The 25679-nt window shown below is 40.1% G+C and overlaps 2 protein-coding genes across 2 annotated transcripts in view; one reads left to right on the forward strand and one right to left on the reverse strand.

Moving 5' to 3' along the window:
* LOC115356195 (tyrosine-protein phosphatase non-receptor type 14) overlaps window positions 1-5617 on the forward strand; it is a 53640-nt gene extending 48023 nt beyond the window's left edge. The window contains exons 17-20 of the mRNA XM_030047262.1: window positions 580-708; window positions 977-1211; window positions 2280-2443; window positions 3310-5617. Of these exons, the coding sequence (XP_029903122.1) occupies window positions 580-708; window positions 977-1211; window positions 2280-2443; window positions 3310-3438 (657 nt within the window). The 3' untranslated portion in view covers window positions 3439-5617. The remainder of the gene's footprint in view (window positions 1-579; window positions 709-976; window positions 1212-2279; window positions 2444-3309) is intronic.
* A 378-nt stretch (window positions 5618-5995) lies between these two features.
* Window positions 5996-25126, reverse strand: smyd2b (SET and MYND domain containing 2b). Its single transcript, XM_030047232.1, has 12 exons — window positions 24867-25126; window positions 20351-20414; window positions 18633-18743; window positions 18451-18511; window positions 15345-15469; window positions 13438-13505; window positions 11717-11819; window positions 9882-9992; window positions 9554-9674; window positions 8360-8534; window positions 7257-7365; window positions 5996-6354 (listed from the first exon to the last, which is right to left on the reverse strand). The coding sequence occupies exons 1-12, from the start codon at window positions 25034-25036 to the stop codon at window positions 6271-6273; spliced, it is 1302 nt and encodes a 433-aa protein (XP_029903092.1). The 5' UTR covers window positions 25037-25126; the 3' UTR covers window positions 5996-6270.
* Between the last annotated feature and the right edge of the window lie 553 nt (window positions 25127-25679).

Raw genomic sequence — 25679 nt, forward strand, 5'->3', positions numbered from 1 at the left:
TGTTGTATGGATATTTTTGTTGTTATTCAATTTTAAATGCATTACTATAAAACTTATAAATAGTTTATGTGTAATTTCTTTAAACTATTAGTATTATTATATTTTTGGGGGGCAAATTTTCTGGTGATTTTATGCTAATTTTCCTGGTCTTTTTTGGTGCTAATTTTCTGGCATTGTATTTATTTATTTATTGTTTTTGTTTGCTTTATGTATGCATGCATAATTATTAATTATTTCATTTTTTTGTTAATTTACCAGTCATTTTCTGATGACTTTTTACTTATGTCTCTGTAATTTTTGGGTAATTTTCTTCCCCCATGTTTTTGAAAGAAATCAATTGCATTTGCTCATGTTTCAATGGGTTAGAGTAAAATTCTTTTCATTGTTTTCTGTTTAATGTGTGTGTTTTTGGTTTGGTTAGTAGAGAGTGAAAGGTTTGCATTTTGTTTGAATGATGTTTTATGCCTGTGCAGGCAGATTCTTGCTTGTGCTGCAATCCCTGTGATCTCATTGTGCAGTAATTGATTCTGTGTGCGTGTGTGTGTATGTGCGTGTGTGTGTGTACATGTGTGTTCCCAGGTGACGATCAGTGGGGAGGAGTGGCACTACATTGCCACCCAGGGCCCACTAGCCAACACATGTGCCGACTTCTGGCAGATGGTCTGGGAGCAGGGGGTCAACGTCATCGCTATGGTTACTGCCGAGGAGGTACACACACACTCATATGGACACACATGTGCACGCAGATGTGAATATTTTTCAGAGGCCAACAGCTGGTGTCTGTCTGTGTGTGAGTAATACGATGACAGTGGGAGTGTGAACGTGTATCTGCGTGTGTGCACGGGTGTGTGTGTGTGCTTGTGTGTCTGTGGAAGCCTGTCCCGTATATTTATGTCCCAAATTGCCCCTATCCACTCAACCTTCCCTTCACTCACCGATCCATCTTCACCCACCTGTCAACCTCTAATCCACGCAGGAGGGCGGCAGGTCCAAGAGCCACCGCTACTGGCCCAAGCTGGGCTCCAAGCACAACTCGGCCACTCACGGCAAGTTCAAGGTCACCACCAAATTCCGCACCGACTCCGGCTGCTACGCCACCACGGGGTTAAAGGTCAAACACTTGCTGTCTGGCCAGGAGAGGACAGTCTGGCACCTGCAGTACACCGACTGGCCCGAGCACGGCTGTCCTGAATACGTCCCGGGATTTCTTGGTAAGAAGGATCACCGCTGGCCTTCGTTTCTCTGTCTCATCTGCATTAATGCTCAGGTTGGGTGTTTTTTTTTTTTTTTTTCTCACAAAGACCTTCCAGTTAGCTCCATGCCATATAATGTGATCTTAAAATAAGCAGACATGATATGCTTAGTAACTGTTATTTTCACATCTAAACAACAGAAAAGCTTTTTTTTGCATCAAAGGTGCACAACAAAAATATGGAATTATCATGTAATTTGATGGTTCTTGTTGTGGTCCAACTCCCTTTTATTTTTTTAAGTATACCTTTTAAAACACGTTTAACCAACAGGGAGGAAAATTCAGAACATGGCCCTGCTGTTTTTTTTCAAAACTGGTCATCAAGATGAAACAGATGACTTGCACATTTCAAGGTGCACATCATGAGGTGCAACTAGATGCTTTGACATTGATTGTTATTGCTTTGTTTCAAGTGGCTTTAAAATGCAATACTGTAGTTTACTGTAGTGTTGAAATTTTTCTACTACTTAAGTTACTATTTTAGTAGGATTATTAAAAGGATTATTAAAATTACTTAAATGGGAAAACAAATTGGGCTTAAGACAAGAGAAATTATATGAAAATTATTGTAAAAATACAACAAAATTCCAAAAAAAAATGTTCAAAATACCATAAGATTACTGATTTTTTTCTCAAAATGACCAAAAATAAGCAGAAATTAAGAAATCAAAAATTAAGAATAAAAACTATAAGAAAATTACCTAAAACATGTCCAGAATATTAGCAAAAATTAATCAAACACTATAAGAAATGACCAGAAATTTAATGTGACAAAATACCAGAAAATTAGAAAAGAAACTGTAATGACAAGAAAAGTGCATTTTAATTATTATAATTCTATATTTAAAATGAAGAGAAATTTACCATGAATTTACCAAAAACTGGGGGGAAAATAATAAGAATTTTAAACTTAAATAATTGAATGAATAAATAAATAATTTTCAAAATTAAAGCTTAGCAGAAGTAGTGCACTCATCTTGTCCTTGACTCCTCCCCTTGTCCTCCTCCTCTGCGCTGTCCCCTGCAGCCTACCTGGAGGAGATCCAGTCCGTGCGGAGACACACTAACTCTATGCTGGACACCTCCAAGAGTCTCAACCCTCCTGTGGTGGTGCACTGCAGCGCCGGGGTGGGTCGCACCGGTGTGGTCATCCTCACCGAGCTCATGATCAGCTGTCTGGAGCACAACGAGGTGAGCGGGCATGGCCGGGGCTTAGGGTGCACTTCCATAGATGAGTCTGAGTCAGTGCCAGAAATGAATGAGGGTCACTGGTCAGGAGTCCTTGGGACTTAGAGAATTTTGTAATATTTTTTCAGCAATTTCCATTGTTTTTATATTATGTTCATGCCTCTTGCAGCATAAAGCAGAATCATAAACATTGATAAGACTTCATCATTCTAGTCATGGAAAATCAGGGAATTTTACAACTGCTAAAGATTGGGACCCTGGATATATGAAGAGTTATGTAACTGCATTGGCTTCACCATTTTTGGTCACAGCATGACGCTTGATGGGAAAATATGGTTCCGAAAGTGTTATTTTTTTATACTAACATGTTTAGGAATCACTACAGTCAATACAGGACTGATTTGATGGTAAGTGAGAGTATAGAGATCTTGACCAAGCTGTCCACAGCATTTTGTCATGTTACATGAATCTGTTTGGAAGTCATATCCATTTTTGTAATCAGCAACAGCGAAAAAAGTTAATCACCTGTTTCTTGACTAACCTTTTTACAAAGGCTTGTGCAAATCCATTCATAACCTTTTGCGATATCCAGGAAACAAGCAAACAGACAAATTGATGGAATGTGGCAAAAATAAAACCTCCCGTCAAACTCCACCGGCAAAAGAATCCAGATGTAGGCTGTGAAGGATTAGTTGCACCTCGGTGTTATGAAGTTGTTTCTAGTGTTTTGCTCTCTGACTTTTGTTTCTTTTCTTCGTGCCCAACATGAATGCATCTGTGTTGCTGCACAGAGTAAGAGCGCTGAGCAGATTAGTGCGTGTTACAGTTTGCAGAGTGATCGCTCTAAGTCTTCCCCTCTTCTTTTCCAGGGCGTGGAGGTTCCCACCATGCTGTCAGGGCTGAGGCAGCAGAGGATGCTGATGGTGCAGACCATCTCCCAGTACAAGTTTGTCTACCAGGTTCTCATCCAGTTCCTCAAGAACTCCCGCCTCATCTGAACCCCAGGCTCATAACCTTTGACCTTACAAGACGTGGCAATGGTACTTAAAAAATCAACACCATACAAGGACTGTAGGAGTATAGCTGATAGGTGCTCCTGTCTCTTTGTGATCGCTGGTTTCAGTGAGCGCCAAACGGCTGCAGGTGTGTAAGCAGTGTACTGAGTCTCGACTTGTATTGCTCCATGTCTGGGGTTGAAGAGTGGGTATGGAAAGAGGAGGGCGTTTGTATGCAAACTCAAGTCCAAGGAGGAGAGTTTGGCCTGTGCAGAGATGGGCGTCCATCTCTCCTGAGCAGTGTACTCTCTTTTAGTTCTCTTTTCTTTCCTTTCCAGTTAGCCTGCCTAGCCAGCACATTCGTGGCCAATGGGGAGAGAGTTAATCAGAAGCGGTACATAGCAAGCGAGTGGCTAACAGCTGCACATTCACAACTGACATTCTATTATTTTTTTAACCTCAGTAAGTTCCTGTTTTTATATATTTTAAATAATGACTTGTTTTTAAGACTGTCCAAATTAGGACAACCTTGATCGAAAATGCTAAGATGATGTTTTATTACATCAAAAATATTTCTCTAGAAAAATGTCCAGAGAGATCAAGTCCCAGTTTCAGTTTACATCGATGAGCTGCCTGCCACATGTCCCCTTAAATAAGCCATTGTTAGTAATGGCAGTATGCTGCATGCACAGTAGGTGGCAGCAGTGTTCTTAAAACCATGTCCTGTTCTGGACATACACTCTCAAAGAGTCTGCCAAGCAAAAGTGTTCTTTTAATAACTGTCCTAAAAGTTTGCTCGATATGTAACAGACTTTTGATTTAATACTGAAAATATTTGCCTCAACATTTCAACACATACAGTTTTGTTTTGATGGGAAAGCAACTGTTTTGTTTGTTGTTATTATTATTTATTTCTATCAAGGTTGCGGTCATCTTTGCTGTTGTGGAGCTTTGACCAGCATCAATTCCTTTTCCTATTTTTTCCTTTTCCCATGACTATTTTTGTGCAGTCTTTTCTTGTGAATGAGTAATTTCATCCATTGATCCCACCTCCCACCCCACCGCCCATCCCACACACACACACACACACACACACATTCACACCATACTTTTTAGTTATAGCATGATTGTTAAAGCACAGCTCCTTGTGATCGACACAAACACACACATTTCTCACCTTAAAGCATTTCAAGATTGTCCCAAAAGTGCTTGTTTCATCAAACTGGTGGCAAGTACTAACAGTCATGTGACTGTTCAGTGTCCTTATATGTCTTTGTGCCTTATTGGGACGTGAAACACAGGGAGAAGCTGCTTTGCTGATATCCCCAAAGAGGGATACGTGTTAGTACAGATAAGAGCCAACCTTTTTAGGGACTGGGATGTACAGGGCTCGGTAAACTAAATTCCATTTTACCTCCAAAGGTGAAATCTTTGAATCAGTATTTAATAGTTTATGTTTTATTATGGGAAAGTCATTTAATCTAGCATTTCATATTTCTTACCCGTGGTAAGAAATAGTCTTGGGTTAAATTTGGACAATGATGGTATTAGGTGTCAAAAGTGACCAGTGTGTATTTGCCTCAAAAGGCAGCCATTTCGTCTCTTCTTCTGATCCAAACCCGCTAGTTTATATTGTTACCGTGTGCCTAAATCTGTCTACAAAATGACTGCATTCTGTAGATTTTCATGTGATATGTATGTTAAATCTTATCTTTTTTTCCTCTCTGAATTGTAATGCAAAGCCAGCCATGTCCAAAGTAACCTTGTACATAACGGGCATGTGAGAAAAGATTTTTACAAATGTTTTATAATTTGTTTGACTTGGTACCCTGAAAATACCGCAAGATAATAAACTATGCATGCTTTTTTTTCTTTTATATTCCAATGTATATATCTATTCTCAGATAAGTATAAGCTTTATGCTCTCTTGACATACAAGTGTTCTGTTGCACTTCTCTTCTTTTTTGTGACAGTATTTTCTCACACTGCATTCCACTGTTTATGTTTTTATTTTTCCCCCCTATTATTTTTTGGGCAGAATTCCCAAATGTCTTTCAAAATATGATGTGTACATATGTTTTGTATATTCTTTTTCAGTGCGTCAAGTCTTTTTTTTCTCTCCCCAGACATGTATGAAGCTGTCGTACTTGCTCATTATGCAATAAAGCCTTATTTTCTCTAAGTGGGTGGGCACTACATCATTTATTTGGGGACTCTAGTGTTTATTTTAGCTTTGTACTGTGCGTGCGTGTGTGTTGCGGCAGAAGAAGGGGTTTGTCTCCCCTCACCGTCCTGGAGATTTGAATTTTGAAGCTAGAACCCTCACGCAAGGTGTTAACACATGCAGACAATGCTGTGTCACGGCCTCCATTGTGACTCGGTGACATTTTGATGGCTTTGAACAGACCCCTGGTCAAAAAACAGCTGCACTGATTTGGTGAGAGCAACTTTCTGCATTAACCCCCCAACCTAGAGGCGTAAACAAGTCAAGACTGATGGAAGGCACAGCACAGCTGACATGCCAGTCACAAGCCGAGCCAAAGAGAACAGAAACAGTGACCAACTGGGAAAAAACAAAGTTCATTGACATAATATCCCACACATGAACATTAAAATCTGCCTAGTACAAAAGTATTCTGCACTCAACAACTTCATAGTGTCCATACATACAATTTTACAGCTGTCCTAAGATAAATATCAACTCATAAAAACTTACTCCATCTTTGCTTCATACTAATGAAAGAAGAAAGTGCCTATAGCTCTGTGAATGCTCCATTTGTTGCAGTGGATGCAGTCCATTGGGACAGGCCATATTTTCATTTTTCCCCTTTCTCTTCATTTTTGAGAAGCTATCTCTTTGCGCAGCGCTGTGAGGTATTGATGATCCTTCCCGTGAGCCACCTCCATTATAGCCAGAGCCTGTCCAAACACACAAATCAGTTACAACACATACACATACCCAATATGGAAATATTACATTTCTGTTCACTATTTCTCACTGCATGGCAAACTGGTCTTACTCGCTGGAATCAAGTGCTCTGGTTTGAAAATCTTTATCTTTCTTTGGATCTCCATTAGCTTTGGCTAAGGCCATTGCTAATCTTCCTGGAGTCCACACCCAACACAATTATCTTTACATTACAGTATATTACAAAAAACACACCACACAACAAGACAAAACAAACAACAACCAAAAACAACTCACAACAATGTACAAAATAAAGACAAAAACATATATACAGTACAGGACCTAGTTCACATTAACTGTACCTCCGAAATGTAGCTATTAACCTAATTCATAAATGGTCAGATGGTCAGGTATATATCAACATACGTTAGACATGATTCCAGTATATTGCATTTCCAAAAACATCATTTGGATTTCATAAAGCTCATCAAACTGACACTAATTAATTGTAGCCAGTAGCCACAACTAAACATCAGCAGACCCAATCTGATGTTGATCCAGCATCACTGATCTAACATTTAAATATGTAATTGCTGTTATTGTTGATGTTGTTGTATTTTTGGTTAATTGTTTATTTATCTGGCATTTTTTCTAATTTGCTAATCACCTTTTCCCCCGTTTTTTGAATTAAATCAAGTGAATTTTCACAGGATTCAGAGTTGTTTAGATGTAATACTTGAACACCGATACATTGTGGTGAGATTAAATCAGAGACCAGAAAATGTTAAAATGATCCCTCATACCTTTTCTGCATAGTGACAGTTAGTAGGTAATTAAATGACAGTGAAATTAAACTCTTCCCCACTTTGAAAACTGCTGATCTGAACAGTAAGACCACAGCAGTCCTTGTTACCTTCTTGAGAGCGCTGAGCCCCGTAGAGTGTCTGTCTAGTGCCAGGTAGAGCCTGCCCAGCTTCAGGTACATGGAGGACACATTCAGAGAGTAGGCGGGATACAGCTGGCTGCACAGGACAGGGAGTCACATGGTCACTCATCAGACTCGAAAACAGATGAATAATTGCTTTCAAAGTGCAAAGTTATTAGAGAAAATAACATAAAGATTGAAGGACCATACCAGTGATTCTGCATGTTTGTAATATCTCCTTCACATTTCTGCTAATCTTTTCCCAAAGCGTGCAGTTGTGCTTTAGAATGGCGCAATTTTCCTCCCTTTCATCCAGCCATTGGATTTCATTCATTCCACTATGATACGGAAATTAAGTTTAAGAGACTTCAAACTTTCTTCACACCAATATTCCATCACTGTAATAGTTGTTTACAGTAGTTTTCCTAAAAGCAGCGGCTCTGTTACGAATTGAACTCAAACTGGGTGCAGTGAAACGGTGTCTCTGCCAGAAACTAGTCCCTGCAAAATGTTTGCTTTCCACAGCCAATTATCAATTCTCCGGTTTATAACGGGTGACAGCTTTATTAGCCCCAGAAATTAAACATTATAAGGTGGGTGTTTCAAACAAAAATTCAAATTAGGAAATTGAGGGATTTGAGTATATGGTGTGAAATCTTTAATACCCCCGCATGATTTACAAAATGGTTTGGTGCAATAGAAAATGTGAGTCAATTGTAGTAAATGGGCCAAACTTTCAAAATCACTGGTATGGTCCTTACAAGAAAACAGAGATAACTTCCACCTCAATCTCACTGCATCAACACAGAATGTAAACCAAATCTAACAAGAGCCATTTTTTTTTCTTTTTAAAGCCATGTTTCCTTCCTGAGCTTGCTGAAAATTTACACCTTCTAAGCCACCTTCTCACATTTTCAGGACACGATTTCACATCAACTTCAAATACGTAACTAATGCCACCCCTAAACAACGTCTGGGCCCAGAAGGGGCTTCCACAGTATTTATATAGTAACTCTGTGATGATGCATAAATAAAATACAGGACAAGCTATGCATTTATACGGTTTTACTTTTTTAGAAAGTACTTAGCACCAATAAGGTTTGAGGATCTTCTCGCCGTAGCTGATGGCTCCATCCAAATCCTCCATGTAGAGACACACCCCCATGGCCTGGTACATCATGTGGAGCATGTACACATTGGAGTCATCAAACACTGCTCCCATCTTGTCAAGGCTCCGCTCGCATATCTCCAGTAACTCACTGGGAGGTGCATGAGAGTCAAGGCTACATCAACAAAAGCTGAAGCTGAACATGCTGAGTCTCCTCCACAGTGAAGCTGCCTTTGTTGAATAATGCAGAGTCAATAGCGGGGAAGATGAGTTTATTTTAAAGGAGGCATCCCCTCTCAGAGGCAACCAATCACAAGTCAAGACTGCTAGTAACGCTCAGCTATTTCACTGCAGCTAATGGACACTAACTGTCACCATTTGCACTTAAGTTATTGAATGGAGTAGAACAGTCCTTGCTCTGTTTGCTGTGGTCATTTGGCTGGTATAAAATAAAGTGGTAACTATAGTTATTTGCTGGAAAGCTGTGCAGATTTGCTGCACTGTTGCTGTAGCCTGAAAGCAGAAATTACTACAAGAATTGTGAATATTTGAATCTGGCCTGGTGTGGCAAAGCTGGCAAACTAACTGGTTGGCATCATGAAATATAACTTTTACTAAATGTAACTCCTTGAGTGCTACCACCCTGTCACGGATTCGTTTGTAGCTGACATCTAGTGGAAAAGAAATAAAATGTATTAATTTTTAACGGCAAACGGACATGTAAGGTGAGATGTCTTTCTGCTGCTTTGGTCCTCGCTGCAAAACGTCTCACCTCATGGAGCTGTGACTTGCCTGACGTCAGTTTATGGAAACTACCCCGATACCACGGCAACAATACACATAAAATCATCCTGATATGTTGAATGGGAAAGTCCCTTCAACTGGTCAACCAAGTTCTTTTTTTATTTACCAATCAAATAGTCATAAAGGTAAAGCTTTGGCTGTAATAAAACTGGGCAAAGTAATAAATTCATTCCTTATGAATAAATTGTTAAAATTCAAGACAGCTGCAGTTTTTCCACTTCTTTTCCAAATCTTCTGTTAGTCACTGGGCAGGCTGTGCTGTTTGGAGAGCTGTACATGTTATTGGTCAAAAATGAAAAAGACAAACTAGTTGTGCTACATAACAGACCACAATGGAGAGTCAGACACCATATCTAATGACATGTAAGGATATATTTCTGGTGCTTGGCAGCTCGAAACTCTCTGACGGCATTCCTCCCATAGCGGACCATGTTGCTGATGACCTCCGGATTGATGGGGTCAGACCGCTTATGCACTTTCAACTTCACTTTGTCCTGAGGGCAAAGAGGGAAGGCTGAGCATTAGAATTAAACAATCTTTGACACTCAGTGTAAAACAATTTGGAAAGTATTCATATGTGAATTAAAATTGTATGAATTATAGCATACATTTCTATATAGGGACCATTCCACAGGTTGGTGGGTACAGAAATGCCATTCTATTTTGTCTTCTCACTCAACACTTTATTTAGGAGCTCTTACTTTGGACTTGGTTTTACATTCCTGGCAGTCACAGGTGAAGTAGTATGACTCTCTCAACCTGTCATTGCGGTCATCTGTTGGATAGAGAAGGTCTATGTAGCTGATGAGTACCTACAGGTATTTTTAAGAGACAAGAAATGACAGAGGGACACACACACACACATTAACACACTTCATCTGTAAGATGCTTCATCTTGGTTGAGTGTCTCGAAGACCAATTCCATGCTACACACCACAGGTTTAAAGGTCAGGTCTGAAAATATCCCTGCCAGCCTCTTTAATCAGCTGCTACACAACCCCCAACTAAACACACACACACACACACACACACACTCATAAAGCTTGACATACTGACCAACAAACCGGAAGTGCCCCCAGTCCACCAGTTACCTCATGTCCAGACTATGTCTCACTTTCCCTTCTTTGCGTTTAAATCTCACATCTCAGTGATAAGCCACCAGGCTATTAAGATTATGATTTCAAGTTACTGTCCCCTCCATATTCTCTACAGGGAAGAGGTCAAGACCCACTCAAGATCATCACTAAAAGCACTAGCATTAGTAGAGTCTCTTCCAAGATTATGCAATTTATATGAAATCCGTATATACAGTAGTCAAAATGCAAAAGCAATAGTGAAGTAAGGATAAATCAAGCTGTAGCAAACAGTAAGCAAATGGGACAGATGAACCAAACTTCTGATATTCCAGAATTTATACAGTAATTTACAGTATTTTTTATTTATTTATTTATTTATTGCGGTGACAATTATAAAATTAGATTCTTTTTTTACATTTAAAGATAGTTTATTTAATTGGAACCATTTGGAAGTTTTTTTGAGATGATAATTTGAGTGTAGCATGGGCAAAAAGTACAGGGAACAAGGATGATGACGTAGCAGAATGGGTCATTGATATAGATAAGGAACAAAAGTGGGCTAAAATTAGACCCCTGTGGGACACCACATGTCATTACAGCCTATGCTGTTGTCCATCCATTCATATAAATGAATTGCTGTCTATTATTAATGTAATTTTTAAGCCATATACGACTGAGGCCATTAAAACCATAAAGAGATCTTTTACTTGGTATGATATCAAAATTAAAAGCTTTGGATACATCAAAAAATATTATTTATTTTTTTTATTAGTTTAAGGCAGTATAAATTTTATCAGTCATAGGAAGGACTGCCACATATGTAAAGTAATTATTTTACTTATTCTTATGAACAAAGCTATGGTCTTGCAAGTGCCTCAGCCTCTAATCAGAATACCCTAATCTGATGAAAAGTAATATAAGTAATATATGTCATTACATAGCATTGGAAAATGAAATGAATGTCACAAACAAAGGAATAAGAACAGGTGCATAGGAAACAGTTTGATATTCATAACCAAAGCCAATACAAGGCTGACTCAAAGATGTCCTACCCTGAGGACCATGACTTTTTGTTACTCAGAAATAGTCAGGCTGATTCACTAAATTCACTAATTTGGGGTTCCTCATTTAACTTCTTAAGGGCTTCCAGTTCAGCATGAGACCTGTCTACCCTCTGGGTCCCTCACTCTCTGCTAAATTCTTAAACTGGGTCACAGCCCAAAACCCAAGCCTGAGGGGTTTCACCTTTCAGACGCCAAACAAATCCCTTATCAAAGATTTAATCCAGCATGAAATCTGGCTCGCAGTCAGAATAAATATTATGTGTAAATGTGTCACACTCTACGCTCTCTCGTAACACACGCCAGTCCACACACATACGCACACACAGACAGGCGCAAACAGACAAAAGTCGGGACCCGACCCAACCCCCTCTGTTCGCAGCTGTCCCCGTTCCTCACCTCATCCCCAGGATTCATGTCCTGCACCGCCCGCACCTCAGCCATCGTCCCGTTGTATGTGACTATGACACTGGGAAGACAGCTGTGGTTTATGAGTGCCACACTGAGGAGAGAGACAGAGAGACAGAGACAGAAGGATTATTACACCTTCTCTGTCTCACACACTTCCTGAATACATTTAGGTGATGAAGAGAATGACTGATGTAGGAACAGGGGCACTTTCACATATAGGTCAGTGGTTTTCAAAGTCAGACATGGGACCCCCATGGGTACCTGAGATTTAAAGATCTTTTAAAGATTATTTATTTAAAGATGAGATAAGTGATGCTGGATCAGATTTCTAGTGTTTAAATGTTTGTGAAAGGCATCTGAGCTGGTATTTACCAGCTTAGTAAAGGGCTGCTCCTCAACAACCACTTGTACCCAGGCCCCATGCACAGAGATGCACAGCTTGTTGTAAAGAAAGCACATATCCCAAACAAAGATGATCTCTCACCCCATCTAAAAACTGATCTTTTGTGGGATTTTCTGGGAATTCCTACCTCATAGAACTGGATGCTTTCCTGCTTCAAGAACAGTCCAATGTCTTACCACACATGGTTAGGAATTCAGTATAATCGCATGTGCGGCTGAAACTATTCTGAAGCAAGGTGTGGCACTACTCCATATTAGATACTTCAATACATCCGTGTAAACAGGGTAGCCAGCGTTCTGAACCCTCTAACAGTCCCAGGTACTACACCCTTTCACACCAGCCATTTTGACATGAAATAGCGGGGTGAACACAGGTGCTACTAATAGCATTAATTACATTTGTTTCATTTTGGTTTAACAGAGCCGGGGTTACAGTGTTGTGCATGCTGGCTCACTGGAAAGGCTCTGGTACACTTCAATGGAGCATAACTTTTATTAATGACATTAAAGTATTAAAGTAATACCTGTGCTTACCCTGCTATTTCATGTCCAAAGGGCTGGCATGAAAAGGTTCTATTATCAGTATCAGTGATGACTGGCAAAGGTGTAAACAGACCACCTACTTGTATCCATAATCCTTGCCTCAGTGTAACTTTAAGCTACCTTTAAGCTTTTTTTCCAATTCAACTTATGCTCATACTGTAGCTGTAATCAGAGACCACCCAGGCAGAACATCTGACACTGTGTTTCAGTGTGGTTGGAAGATTGTGATACCACTTAACCTGGAGGTGAAACATGCAGCTCCGGACTTCCGCTAATGTAAACTATGTCACTCGCTTTTTTTAGCAGGTAGTCCTCGGTTAAAAAAAAAAAAAAAAAATACTTGGAGCTGCCTAGTGCATCAGCAGTTTGCTACTGTAAGCCCCTCAGCAGCAACAGACCTTTTTCACACAAGCCATTTTGACATAAAATAGCAGGGTGAACACAGATGTTACTGCTGACATTAATAAATGTTCTGCTCTATTTAGAGTCTGCTATTGTTCATGCTGGCTCACTGGAAAGACTCTGCTTCACAGAACAGAACCTTAAGTGATGTCATTAGTAGCATTAGATGTCATTAGTGTCAAAATGGCTCCTATGAAAAGGATCTATTGCAGGCTAAGACTCTTGCTCAAGGGCACCTCAACAGTAGTTATTAAGGGAGAGGACAGTGGAGGCTATTGTAAAATACCTGTACATGTTGCACCAAAACCTGAGTGAATAGCTGTGCATACGTACATGTATGTGTGGTTGTGTGTTTTCCTTACTCTGGGTAGAGTGCAGTGCCCATATGGTACAGTTCTTCATCCTCCACAGTGAAACCATTACAAGCGACCTGATGAACAGGGAACATGGCAGGAGAGAGAAAAACACCACGATAACATCACTGTGTTGCTCTAGTCAGCTGTTTTATAACAAGTTATAGAAATCTTCTTTCTCTATGAATCATGGTTGAAGGAGAAATCATTAGCAAGGACTCACTGAGTTACAGAATACAAGCACTAGACAAGTGAGATGTAGGAGAGAGAAAAAGTCCCAACCACAGAACTTGAGCAGAGTAGAATGGGCTTTCCCATCCAAATCAACACACCAGGATGGTTGGAGCGTCAGACATTTTTATGTGTATCGTTGCCATGGTACTAGGCTAGCTTCTGTATAAACTGACCTCAGCCAAATCACGACCTCCTTTAGTCATTTATGCTTTCAGACATATGCATAAACTGATTTCAGGCACTAAGTTCCAAGGGTCCTATGTTCCCAGGGTACAATGTTCTCAAGGTCCCATGCTACCAGGGTCCTATAGGTTCCCAAGTTCCTATAATCCCAGGGTCCTCTGTTACCAGGGTCCAAGATTCTGAAGGTCCGATGCTCTCAGGGTCCTATGTTTTCCAGTTCAACCCTAACACTAACCCTAACCTAACACACATAGGACCCTGGGAACATAGGACCTTAACAACACAGGACCCTGGCAGAGCATCTATGTCATGTCATACCCTGTGTCATGTTGCCATTATGTGCCATATAAATCTGGTCAACACTGGACCCTAGACCCTGGAAATTAGAATCAGTTCAAACTTTCAGGCACTACTGACTTTTCGACATAGCAAACAACTATAATCACCACTGTATTCTGTACCAGCCAAATGACCGTGGCAAACAGAGCTGCTGGCCTGTTGTACTTTACTCAAGTTCTTTGGTCCCAACTGACAAACAACAGCTAGAAGGTAGTCCAGTTATTTCATGAAAAAACCTGGGACAAATTGCAGTAGAAGCAAACTCAACTGATTTTGGATCCTCAGTTTGTCCTGAGTGAGGGAAAAAAGTCCCAAGAAATCCCATTGGTGGAAAGTTTTGAAAATCACCTATTTATGACCACATATTACCAAAAAACACTGTTTTTAACACACAGGGGAAAGGGGTTCAAAATTTTACTTTCAGATATCACTATAAAAATTCACAAGTTGATTACACACACAAAGACAAGAAAAAAAGTCAATTACAAGTTCTTTGAATTATTCTGTTTACACATGCATATCACACATTATCTGATTTGATATGCGCTAATAAGGAATATAAATGCCAGAACAGATATTTAAACAGTGAATTAAAAGGTTACCATATATATAATTCACTGTTATATAGTAACCTTTTAATTCAAGGTTACAATATATATAGTAACCTTTTAATTCACTGTTTAAATGTCTCCTCTGGCATTTATTCCTTATATTTCTTATTAGCGCATATCAAATCAGATAATGTGTGATATGCATGTGTAAACAGAATAATTCAAAGAACTTGTAATTGACTTTTTTTCTTGTCTTTGTGTGTGTAATCAACTTGTGAATTTTTATAGTGATATCTGAAAGTAAAATTTTGAACCCCTTTCCCCCTGTGTGTTAAAAACAATGTTTTTTGGTAATATGTGGTCATAAATAGGTGATTTTCAAAACTTTCCACCAATGGGATTTCTTGGGACTTTTTTTCCCTCACTCAGGACAAACTGAGGATACAAAATCAGTTGAGTTTGCTTCTACTGCAATTTGTCCTAGGTTGACCCCAATTTTGGCCTAAAATTACTGGACTAAGGAGCCTGCATGACCAGAGCATAGCCAACGTTGCACCCTGTCATTTGTGCATGCATGTTTGTGCGTGTCTGTGCATGTGTGTGCTCCACCTGTGAGAAAAGCAAGAGCAGGTCACTGTGGTCAGGGAAGTCCAAGTGTTTTGAGTAGAAGTGATGCAGACCAGCGATGTCTCCTTCGTTCATCTCTCTCCTCTTATTGTCAATATCCTCCACATCTGAGACAGAGGGGTAGAGATAGACAGGCTACAGTTAGATATCATATTTTGATTTTATTTCTAAGATTTGACTCTAAAGATAGCATTTTATTTGATCATATCACTCTATGTCCACGCTTTTCCTGAAAAATCACAATCATGTCAGCCTAAATCAAAACCCTTCTAAGCTTGATGTAGACTTTCGCTGTTTGTCCAAATTAAAATCTGGTGTAAGCTACAGTCAAAGGCAAGAAATCCTTTGTGCAAATACAAACTTTCTACTAAACAGCAGCAAGTGAGTGGTCCATTAAGAGGATCCACCAACGTTAGATCTTTTGCCTCTGCTTTGTTACTTTTTGGTTTAAAGCAATTAAAGACTGGCTGGGTTAGCAAATACAGGCATGCTTTAGATGACATCAAGGAACATGATACATAGGTCTCACTGCCATTTATGCCCACCTATGAAGAATCACACGGTGCAGCATTAAATCTTCACCTCTGGTTTCAAAGATCCAAAAGCATTTTGAACCAAATCCAATTTTCATCCACTGACATGGAACACTTTATATGTTCTGGCATGACCAGGTGATAAAAATAGCCCTGAAAAGGCACATGTAACCGTAGCCGGAGACAAAGAAAGACACACACAAGGTTTGCCTTGTGCCGATGCCCTGCAATAGTGCCATCTTGTCTACCTGCTCCTTTCTCAGGTTTGTTGACGTGAAGATGAGCAAGATGACAGACAGATGAGTTCTTCCGCTGCTGCCGTTGTGTGTGTGTCAAAGGGGTCTTTCTCTTGGCGCACAGTGGTGATCTTTGACAGTTGTAAATAGCCTGGGATGAATAGCTTCCCCACCCTTCGTCACTCTTGCTATGCCAAGATGGGATCAGATTCGTCACTACATCATAAATATACTATAATCTGCCCGACTGTTCGTGTGTGTGTGTGTGTGTGTGTGTGTGTGTGGAACTGGCTCTATCACCCGACACGTAACATTTATCCTCCATCAGAGACACTCACACTGACTCAGCGTCTCAGCAGTAACCTTAACTTGCACCTCTGACGCTCTCATACACATACACATCACAGCACACACACACACACACACACACACACACACACAGCAAGACACACTGACAAGACACTGAGTTTTCTGTGATGGATAATATCACTAAGTTCTTCTCTACACTATCAGTTACAGAGTAGTAGACTCAGGCAGTCTGTGCAAATGCCTTTGTAGTTGTCCACCACAATGGAAGATCAGGGAAGGGATTGATCTCCCTCCGTTTGTCCTTCCGTCCATCAGTCTGTTGGTCCATTACACGCAATCGACCTTTTCCATAGCAGCCATTTTCATGTCAGCAGAGCCTACAGAGCCTTTGCAATGTACTAGAATGCACAACAGCAGAACCCTGGCTCTGTTGGACCGAAATGGAGCAGAACCTTCATTAATATCATCAGTAACACCTATGCTTACCTGCTATTTCCTGTCAGAATGCCTGCTGTGAGAGTTACTTCTCAGACCCTGCTGGCCTGTTTTGAATGCGGAATGATCGATTTTGACACTGAGGTCTGGCAATAAAAATAGAATCCTGGCTGGACCACCAGAGTGCCACCACCAGGCCTGCAGGGTCCTCCGCTTCAAGCTCAATACTGACTCGTTCATATTTGATCAGCCTTTGGGGAATGACGTGTTTGCCCCGCTGAGGAACAGGGGCAAACACAGGGTGATAACCGACCAAGATTCAAGATTCAAGATTCAAGATTCAAGATTACCTTTATTGTCTCACAGAGTGAGAAATTTGTTCTGGGCCCCAACGCCCATGCTGCAGCCGCACATATCGAACAGTACAGTGTTGCACATCACACAAACAGAAAATGAGAAAAAAAAAAAAAAAAAAGTAACATGAAATACCTACATGATACAAGTACAGGAACATAATACCAATAAATAGATAATAAATAATTTTAAAAAAATTGAAAGAAAAAAAAAAGTTACAGAGTAAAGTGCCACCTGTGCAAGACACGCAAATCAACATCCTACTGGTCTATCTGACCTTATTCACTAGATTGATAGCCATAGGGATGAATGAATTTCTAAATCTAGACCAACCAGCATATCACCGAATCTATTAGGTAGATCACCACAGATTTTGGAGAAAACATTCATGTTGGTCCAGCTGGCCATCAGCCTCAGAAATAACTGACTTCTTACACTGATATCCGAAATCTACAAAATTAAAACCGACTGGTCCACCGTGCATGGAGGCTCTGTTAGCCTGTTGCAGGAATGATGGTGATAATGTGGTGCAAATCCCACTGCAGTTTTGAGCAAGTTAAACAAAGAAGCACTGTCATTGTCAGGAGAAATTCTTTGGCCTGTTGCCCCTTGTCCGAAACAGCCTTGATTATTTGCAAAGTAAGTTAGCAGGCCTTTCTGTAATTGCATAAATAACCAACACTGTGAATATTCTTACAGTAATAAGGTAAAAAAGGCTCAATTTTGAGTTTATTTAGAGCCTCAAATCACTGTTTACAGTCTCAAAGGGCTTTCCTGGCCCACATGTTTAGAATAACCCAAACAGGACTTCATCCTCATAGTGTTCAAGAAAAAGGTTCTCCCCAAAAAACCACACAGATGAAAAAGAGAAAGGAAAATGAATCCTGAGACCACAGAGGGAGGGAACCCGTTCCTGGCTAGTCAGGTGTACAATAGGTGCCAACCAGGTGGGGAAATTAACAAATTAAATTAGCCAATTAAACCAAATCAGATTCCAAATCAAATTACAAAGATCACAAAATGCAGAGTCAAATAAGAGCTAAAATTAGCTAATTAGACAAGATCAGAAAAAGAATATAAAACAAAGCCAGAGCAGGCTAAAGATTCCTCACACCTTGACATCCATGACATCTTCCTTGTGTGTGTGTGTGAGCATGTGTGGGTGTTTGTTTGTATGACTGTGTGTGTGTGCATGTGCGTGTTGACTGAGCAGTGACTCACGTGATTGTATCTCTCCGATCAGCAGCAGCTTCTCAGACGCACATCTGTCCTTCTGCGCTTTCTACAGAAAACAGCCCATGACCACACACACACACACACACACACACACAGCGTAATGAATAAAAATAAATAAGTCAATAAACTATGTGCAAAATGATTCTCAAATAGATTAATTGTCAAACCTTCTTGGCCAGGATTCTGGCCACCAGGCGAACCGTCTCTGATGGACACCAGTTCTCTCCAAATGCAATCATTGCTGAGCACTCCAGTTTGTGCATGGCCCAGTCCCCTTTCTGACATACATGCAAGTGCACACACACACACACACACACACACACACACACACACACACACACACACATAAACGCACACACATTTGATGATGCTCAAAACAGATATACACAGAAATAGCTTTCTGTAGACTACAGCAGATTAAAATCTGAGCACATATGGCAAAAACCCAGCTAGTTAAAGTCTTGGTTCCACCACACAAACATCAGAGAGCCGACCAGTTGGTAATGCAGGGCCCCTAAGCTATGCTAGTGCCCATGGTGGTAACTCCACACTGTGTTAATCTAATGTTACCTCACCCATCTGCTCCTCCAAATACACACGGCCTGTTCCTTGACTGCTCTGTCCTAGTAGCAGAAGCTCTTTTGCTCTATGATTATATATTTTTTGTGTTCTAATTTTGATTTTCAGCCTAAGGTTGCCTTTAACATACCAAAAACCTCTTTCGTTCTTTCTTTCTTTCTTTCTTTCTTTCTTTCTTTGAAGCCCACCTGAGGATGCATGATGTAACTAGTGTTGCAAAGGGGTGGAAAGTTTCTGGGAAATTTACCAGAAACTTTCCGAAGATTCCCATGGGAATTTTCACTCTAGAATATTGGAAATTTTCAGAAGATTTTTGCTGTCACTTTTTTTTTCAATTTTTCCGAAAATTCCCAGGAAAATTCGGCTCGGGAATTTTGGGAATTTTCGTTTTTCTTGTCATCAATTTGAATGAGGTTTTGAAAAAGTTTCCATGGAAATTTATGCTTGGGAATTTTGGAAATTTTTCTTTTTGTTTTTGTTAACTTAAGGTGAATGGGGCAAAAATAAACAATAATCAATAAAATGAATGTCAACATCAATATCACCATTTTGGAAATGGAAACCCTAATGTCCTGAACTCAGGACTCACCTCTAACCCAAAGGCCACAATGCCAGCATACTGTAAAATTATCATCCCCATACCCAAGTGTGTGAAATAAAACTGAAATATAAACAGTAAACTTTGCATTTTGGTGGAAACAAATATGTTGCATGATTCAATGCAAATTCAGCTGTCCACCATGATTCACATATGCAAATAATTTCGAGCACATTTAATCATCATCCATCAGTAGCCTATACTCCACTAGGCTACAGCACTTCCACTGAGACAGACGATCATCACATCAGCATCATGATTCAATTTCCTGCATTTCTATGCATTTTAATGGGTAGTTTGAACCGCTTCATATGCACACCTTAACAATAGAACTGCACACATTCCTATGCCTGAATTAACACGGTTTGACTCAGCTAGGGAAAATTCCCGAAAATTCCCTGGAAATTCATTAAAATGTAACATGTTTGCATGCATATCTGCTTATAACAAACCTAAATGTTTATTAAGTATACATGTATATGACCGGGTGAATGCAGTGAATATAAATTCCTGAAAATTCCCCCAAAATTCCTGTTTATTCCCGTTAATTCCCGTTAATTTCCAAAAATTCCCATGGAAATGTTCCAACTTTGAAAATTCCGGGAATTTTGCAACACTAGATGTAACTAACCATGGAATCACATCATACCAGGAGATGAGAATAAATTGCAACACAGACATGATTGAAATAGCAAATGCGTTTCCTACCTGGCAGCTGGCATTGCAATAAAAGGCCTTCTTGCACTTGCCACATCTTGCCAAGCGCTCCTTCCTAAAAATGACAAAACACTGAGTGTGTAAGTAATGGACCTCACAGCCTTAACTAAGAACTAACTGAGAGATCTTCAGATGTACTTTCACACACACACACAAACATGTTGACTGAAGAAGCTGATAGAGTGGGGAAGATGTTATGCCAGCTGGTGTAATGCACCAGGACAGCTTCAAATGTTCATAATTCTTTCATTCATTTCTGCTTTCAGGCTACATGACGACGCATCTGCACCATTTCCAACCCAGTGTGACACACCTTACAGCCCTACTGACTTGTTCCCAAAGCCAACTAGTCACCATTCGATTCGGTACCAGCCAAATGACCAAGGCAAACAGAAAAATGTCCATTCTATTCCATTCATGTTCTGTGACAGGAATTTTGTTTTAGGCAGGTTTTTTTTGCCAAAACAACATGTCAACTTAAAAAAAAGCAAAGCATCAAGTGCAGCCTGACAAACATACCTCCCATTCTACTATTGCACATTTATGTGGGTTTGCAGGATGTAAAGTGAATATCCAACATCTATAAAGAATTCAGTGTTCATCATCATGATATTCGAGAGTTTACTCGGTAACTGTTTCGTCCTAAAGCCAGAAACGTGAGAACCAAGATTCAGATTACTCATTTACTAGTTTACCCACATTTTACACTGCAACAAACCTGTTTTCAAATCATGTGGGCGTACTAAAGGTTCTACAACATATAATCAAATTTGAGTTTTTAGTTGAAACATCCACCTTATAATATTTTGCTCGTGTGGCTAGCAAAGTCATCACCATTCAGAAACCACAGAACTTATAACTGGCTGTTTAAAGCAAACATTTCCTGCAGGGACTATATTCTCTGGCAGAGATTGTGAAGAAATTTTAAGTGTTTGAAGGTTCATTTTCATATCGTAGTGGAATAAATGGAAACCAGTAGTTGGATAGAGGGTGGGAAAAAAGGTATCAGAGTCCTGAAATATGACTGCTTGCTTTGGGAAAATATTAGCAGAAATGTGAAATGTGTTTTTATATTTTGCAGATATTATCCTGGGATATTAGGCATTCAGAATCACGGGTATGGTCCTTTAAGACCGTCAGGCAACACTCTATGGAGGTGGAGTTAGTTTAAATTTCTAATGGCAAATGACCTCCACATCACAGTCTAGTAGTGGGAGTAAATCTATGGCATCTTTCAAGTAGTTCTCATATTTTTGTAAACCTCAAGCGAGTGCCTCCACAGTGCTGACAAAGCTGGTTTCATATTTACTGAGAAACATTATCCATGTCAAGCGCCTCAAGCAAAGTTAAACTTTGAGCAACACGGCAGCCAACAGACATCAGAGATCTGAGCACATCAGCCCGAGGTGGGGTCTTCTCGTCGTCTTCAATCCCATCTGTGTGAGTGAGTGTAAGGAGAGACAAATAAATTCCAGCTTTACATCCTCCCCTGTTCCTCCGAGCGCAGCACTTGCTGGTGGTGTTTCTCCTGTCGTAACTGATAGCAATGAAGTGCTTTGAAACATTCTGTGGTATTAATAGAGATGACCTTATGGTGGACCAGCTGTCCGAACAGTACACCGAACAGAGCAGTAACGCAGCAACTCAACAGCCCAAACAGCAAGAGCGAGCCAAAAGCCCAGCCTGAGGGCCTGGAGATGCTTACTGAAGGTAGTCAGGCCAAGTTCAAAACAGTGTCTTCGTCTTGAGGTGGGAAAACACAGCAGCCCGCCGACTCTTAGATCTGTAGATGGGCTGCCGTCTACTGTGTTTTGTCTAGAGTCTTGCCAAATCCTGCAGTCTTGGATGGATCAGATTGTTTCCCATGGTGCATTATTGATCCGCGGAAAAGAAACCAACATCCTACTCACACCTCAACAATTTTATATGTTGTTTACAGTAGAAAAGAGTCCAAACCGGAGAGGCTATGAATCACTCAGACTGCAGAACACAGAGGAACAAATCACATACTGATACCATAACCATGTCATTTAATAGGGATGGGAATCAGCACAAACTCCCTGATCAGATTCATTTCACCATAATTGGGTCCCGATTCAAAATGTATTGCCATTCCTTAAATATTGCAATTTTCTAATTTTCTAAGTATTGCAATTCAGCATTTTATACTGTGCAATTTTGGACAAAGTTATGACTGTTCAATTTGACAGTTACTGTAATGAATCTCATCTTTATAAATAAATGTATAAAGATGAATGAAAAAAGCAAATTACATAATTGAATTACATAATTAAAGTCAGTAAAATAAAATTAAAATAATAAAAAATGATAAAAATAAAATTAAATCAAAAAAACAATAATAACAAGGATGTCAATTTAAAAAATGAATAAAATGACAGGTAAAATATCAATTTGGGGTCAACATGGCAATATAAAAAATCAGCCAAAAAAAAAAAAAAATAAATCACTCTTCATATCATATGAGTTGATTTTTCCCACCATCCCTATCATTTAACACACTCGGACATCACATTAAAATGTGTCCTATCATTCAAGGAAGCCAACCTGCTGTATGGTATCTAGCTGTGATTTATAATGACCCCCAGAGAGCCTGAATACTTAGGTTGATTTCATGCCCATGCCATACACTGTCACAGCACATTATGTGAATGGACAACATGGAACATCACCAACGCTGCACTAGGCTACAGGCAAAGCAAATGAACTGCCCATCCCTGTAGAAAACAGGAATGATCCAGACTGCACTCTCACAGAGGGACAGAGAGGGGTCCAGCTGCAGCCTCCTTTACTTGCCCTAAACTTAACCTCAGTGCACTGACCGTTTCTTGTAAGGACATAAATGGGCATTCCTCAATGTACATGTAGGCTTTCTTACACTGATGTGGTGTGTTTTGTATTAGTTGAAGGCTGCAGCTACATCTACTTGGAAAGAGCACCTGTCTATTCTACACTACGGATGCAAAGCAGCGCCTCTTCCCCTCTGTTTTTGTCTAAAACACTTTGAAAAGATGGAAGATAAATGGTCGTGTAGAATAACTTGGCTGCAATGTTAGGCTGCCACTCTGGACAAGATTTTTCATTGTGTCCGTCACCGTGAGTCACATACTTTTCCATCAGGCTGAAAAATCAGTGGTATTCCTCCCAAATCACTGAAAAACAGTGCCCCATGTCATCCTGTGAAAGCCCAAAACAGGCGTCGCTTCTCCAAATCCAATTCATGAAAATCATTCACATCACAGAAATCTTTGCCATATGAACTATCAGTTTTGTTTTTCAGATACAGTTTGTTCCAAATGAAAATCCGACACAATCAAGCACAGAATTAATGAGCTGACTCTTTGACAGCCTTAGCTCTCGGGGCAAATTTTTTAATTGATTCGGTGATGAGACGAGGAGCCCAGAGAGATTATTCAACTTTTGTCTTCTGAAAAAGGTTAACTAGACTGCGGTTCATAAGTGGAGTTAAATATTTTCAAGCCGATATATTAACATGAAGAGCACTGGTGTGTTCTATTTGAGTGCAAACTTTCCTGTGTGCAGTGTAGGTGGTGTAATCTCATAGCCAACAAAAGAAGTCATTAAAAACTGCAATTACTACTACTTATTAGAATACTTCTTATACCAAAATAATTTCTGAATTCTATGCAAACAAATATCAAATCCATAATATCCATGTGCAAAGAAGTTGAATAATCCCACTGGATGGAAAAATTGATGGAAAAATTGAGGATTGCAAATAAAGACTTGCAAATACTTCATAACAGTCTAATGCTTTATGAGTGTGAAATTATCTCAGGAGAATACATGCTCCTATACTTACAAGGGACAAGCTTACCAAAGGATTACTCCAGAGACTGGTTTAAATAGGTTTAAATGGTGTTTGTTTGCAACATAGCCTGTTCAATAGGGGAACAGATAAAAAAAAAAAAAAAAAAGATTAATACTGATGCAATTTATTACCCCTCCCCATAAATCAAAACTATTCAATAGAATTTACACTCAAGCCGACATTTGAGTCACACAGTGTTTTCCTCATATGTACCATTCACTTGATTCCCTGGGTGCCTACATGGAGGAGGCCACACATGTACCGCCATACTCTTCCAGTAACATTTAGTAAGATGAGCCACATCCCCGAAATAGCATTTATGGTCTGACATGTCTTTGACAAATGGTGGTGTGGCCTGGGAGCCGCCTGCTGCATCCCTTAGGACAGGGAGGCAGGCTGGCCTCATTTAAAGGCAGTTTGTCAAACCTAAGAATTAAGGATGAGAAATGAATACAACAGAGTGACATGTTGCAGGATAGTACTGGATGTTGTCAAATGTAATCGCTTGAAGCTCCTTAGGCTTAAAAAAGTTCTCTGTGCGCTCTTGACGCGCTTTCCTCACAAAACAAAATCGTCTCATCCCATAAAGAAATTACATGGATTGGACTGTGGCAGCATGCAGAGTGGGGAAAACAATAAGAGCTGTTTGGGAGTCACCTGTTGAAGCAGAACTCGCAGTAGCAGCCCCGCTCTTTGACCGACAGCACGCAGGAGTACGCCGGACAGGAGAAGAGAAGCTCTCCCACTTTGAAGGCTTTGGTGACGCGGAGCCCCCGTCCTTTCCCCGGACTGTCAAACCTCTCAATCCCCTCGATGGATTCCTTCATTGTGCCTTCTTTCACAATGTCTCTCACACACACTTCAGTCAGCTGTGGGACGAGTGAGGGTAGCGTCTCTGTTACGTTGTGGCGCGTCAGCCTCCCAATTATGCAAGGGCGTAACCTTGGTTTGAGAGGTGGGGGTGGCACAGTAGGAAGGGGGTCTGAGGGTCCTCCCCCAGGGAAAAAAAAAAAGAAAAAAGAAAAAAGAAAAAAAGTTTTGACTCTCATTTTCTGTGTCTCTACATACATTTAGGTACTATAGTAACCAATATAAATTCTGGGAAATAATTATGTTGGTCATAACAGTAAATTCAATTTCAAATGTCTGTATCATTTAATCAGTGATTTTACTGATCTTAACACACTGAGTTATGCTAATTATTATCATGTCCATTCCGTCTTTTCATGATCAGCAAACAAAAATATCCCACCTTCAGCTCAGTGCTGCGTCTCCCCGCCTCGGCTTCACAGTCTCCTGCAGGCTCCTCGTCTCATCTCTGATATGACAGCAGAGACCAGTTATCCAGTCCAGTTATCCCAGTGCGTCTGTGGAGTGTGAATCACTAAGGTAAACCAGCAGCAGGAGAGATGCTGCCTTTCAGGCATTGTAGACGGAAAGCCTACTTGCTGTGGTTTTCACGTTCCAATG

The sequence above is a fragment of the Myripristis murdjan genome, chromosome 24, assembly GCF_902150065.1.
Source record: "Myripristis murdjan chromosome 24, fMyrMur1.1, whole genome shotgun sequence".
NCBI lineage: Eukaryota > Metazoa > Chordata > Actinopteri > Holocentriformes > Holocentridae > Myripristis > Myripristis murdjan.

Excerpts from the sequence above, each read along its gene's own strand:
- smyd2b (XM_030047232.1), bottom strand. The coding sequence starts at position 25,036 with ATGAAGGAATCCATCGAGGGGATTGAGAGGTTTGACAGTCCGGGGAAA. Across the intron at positions 20,415-24,866 it reads TGCGAGTTCTGCTTCAACAG|GAAGGAGCGCTTGGCAAGAT; the intron begins GTGACTCCCAAA and ends TGTCATTTTTAG. Across the intron at positions 18,512-18,632 it reads CCAGAATCCTGGCCAAGAAG|AAAGCGCAGAAGGACAGATG; the intron begins GTTTGACAATTA and ends TGTTTTCTGTAG.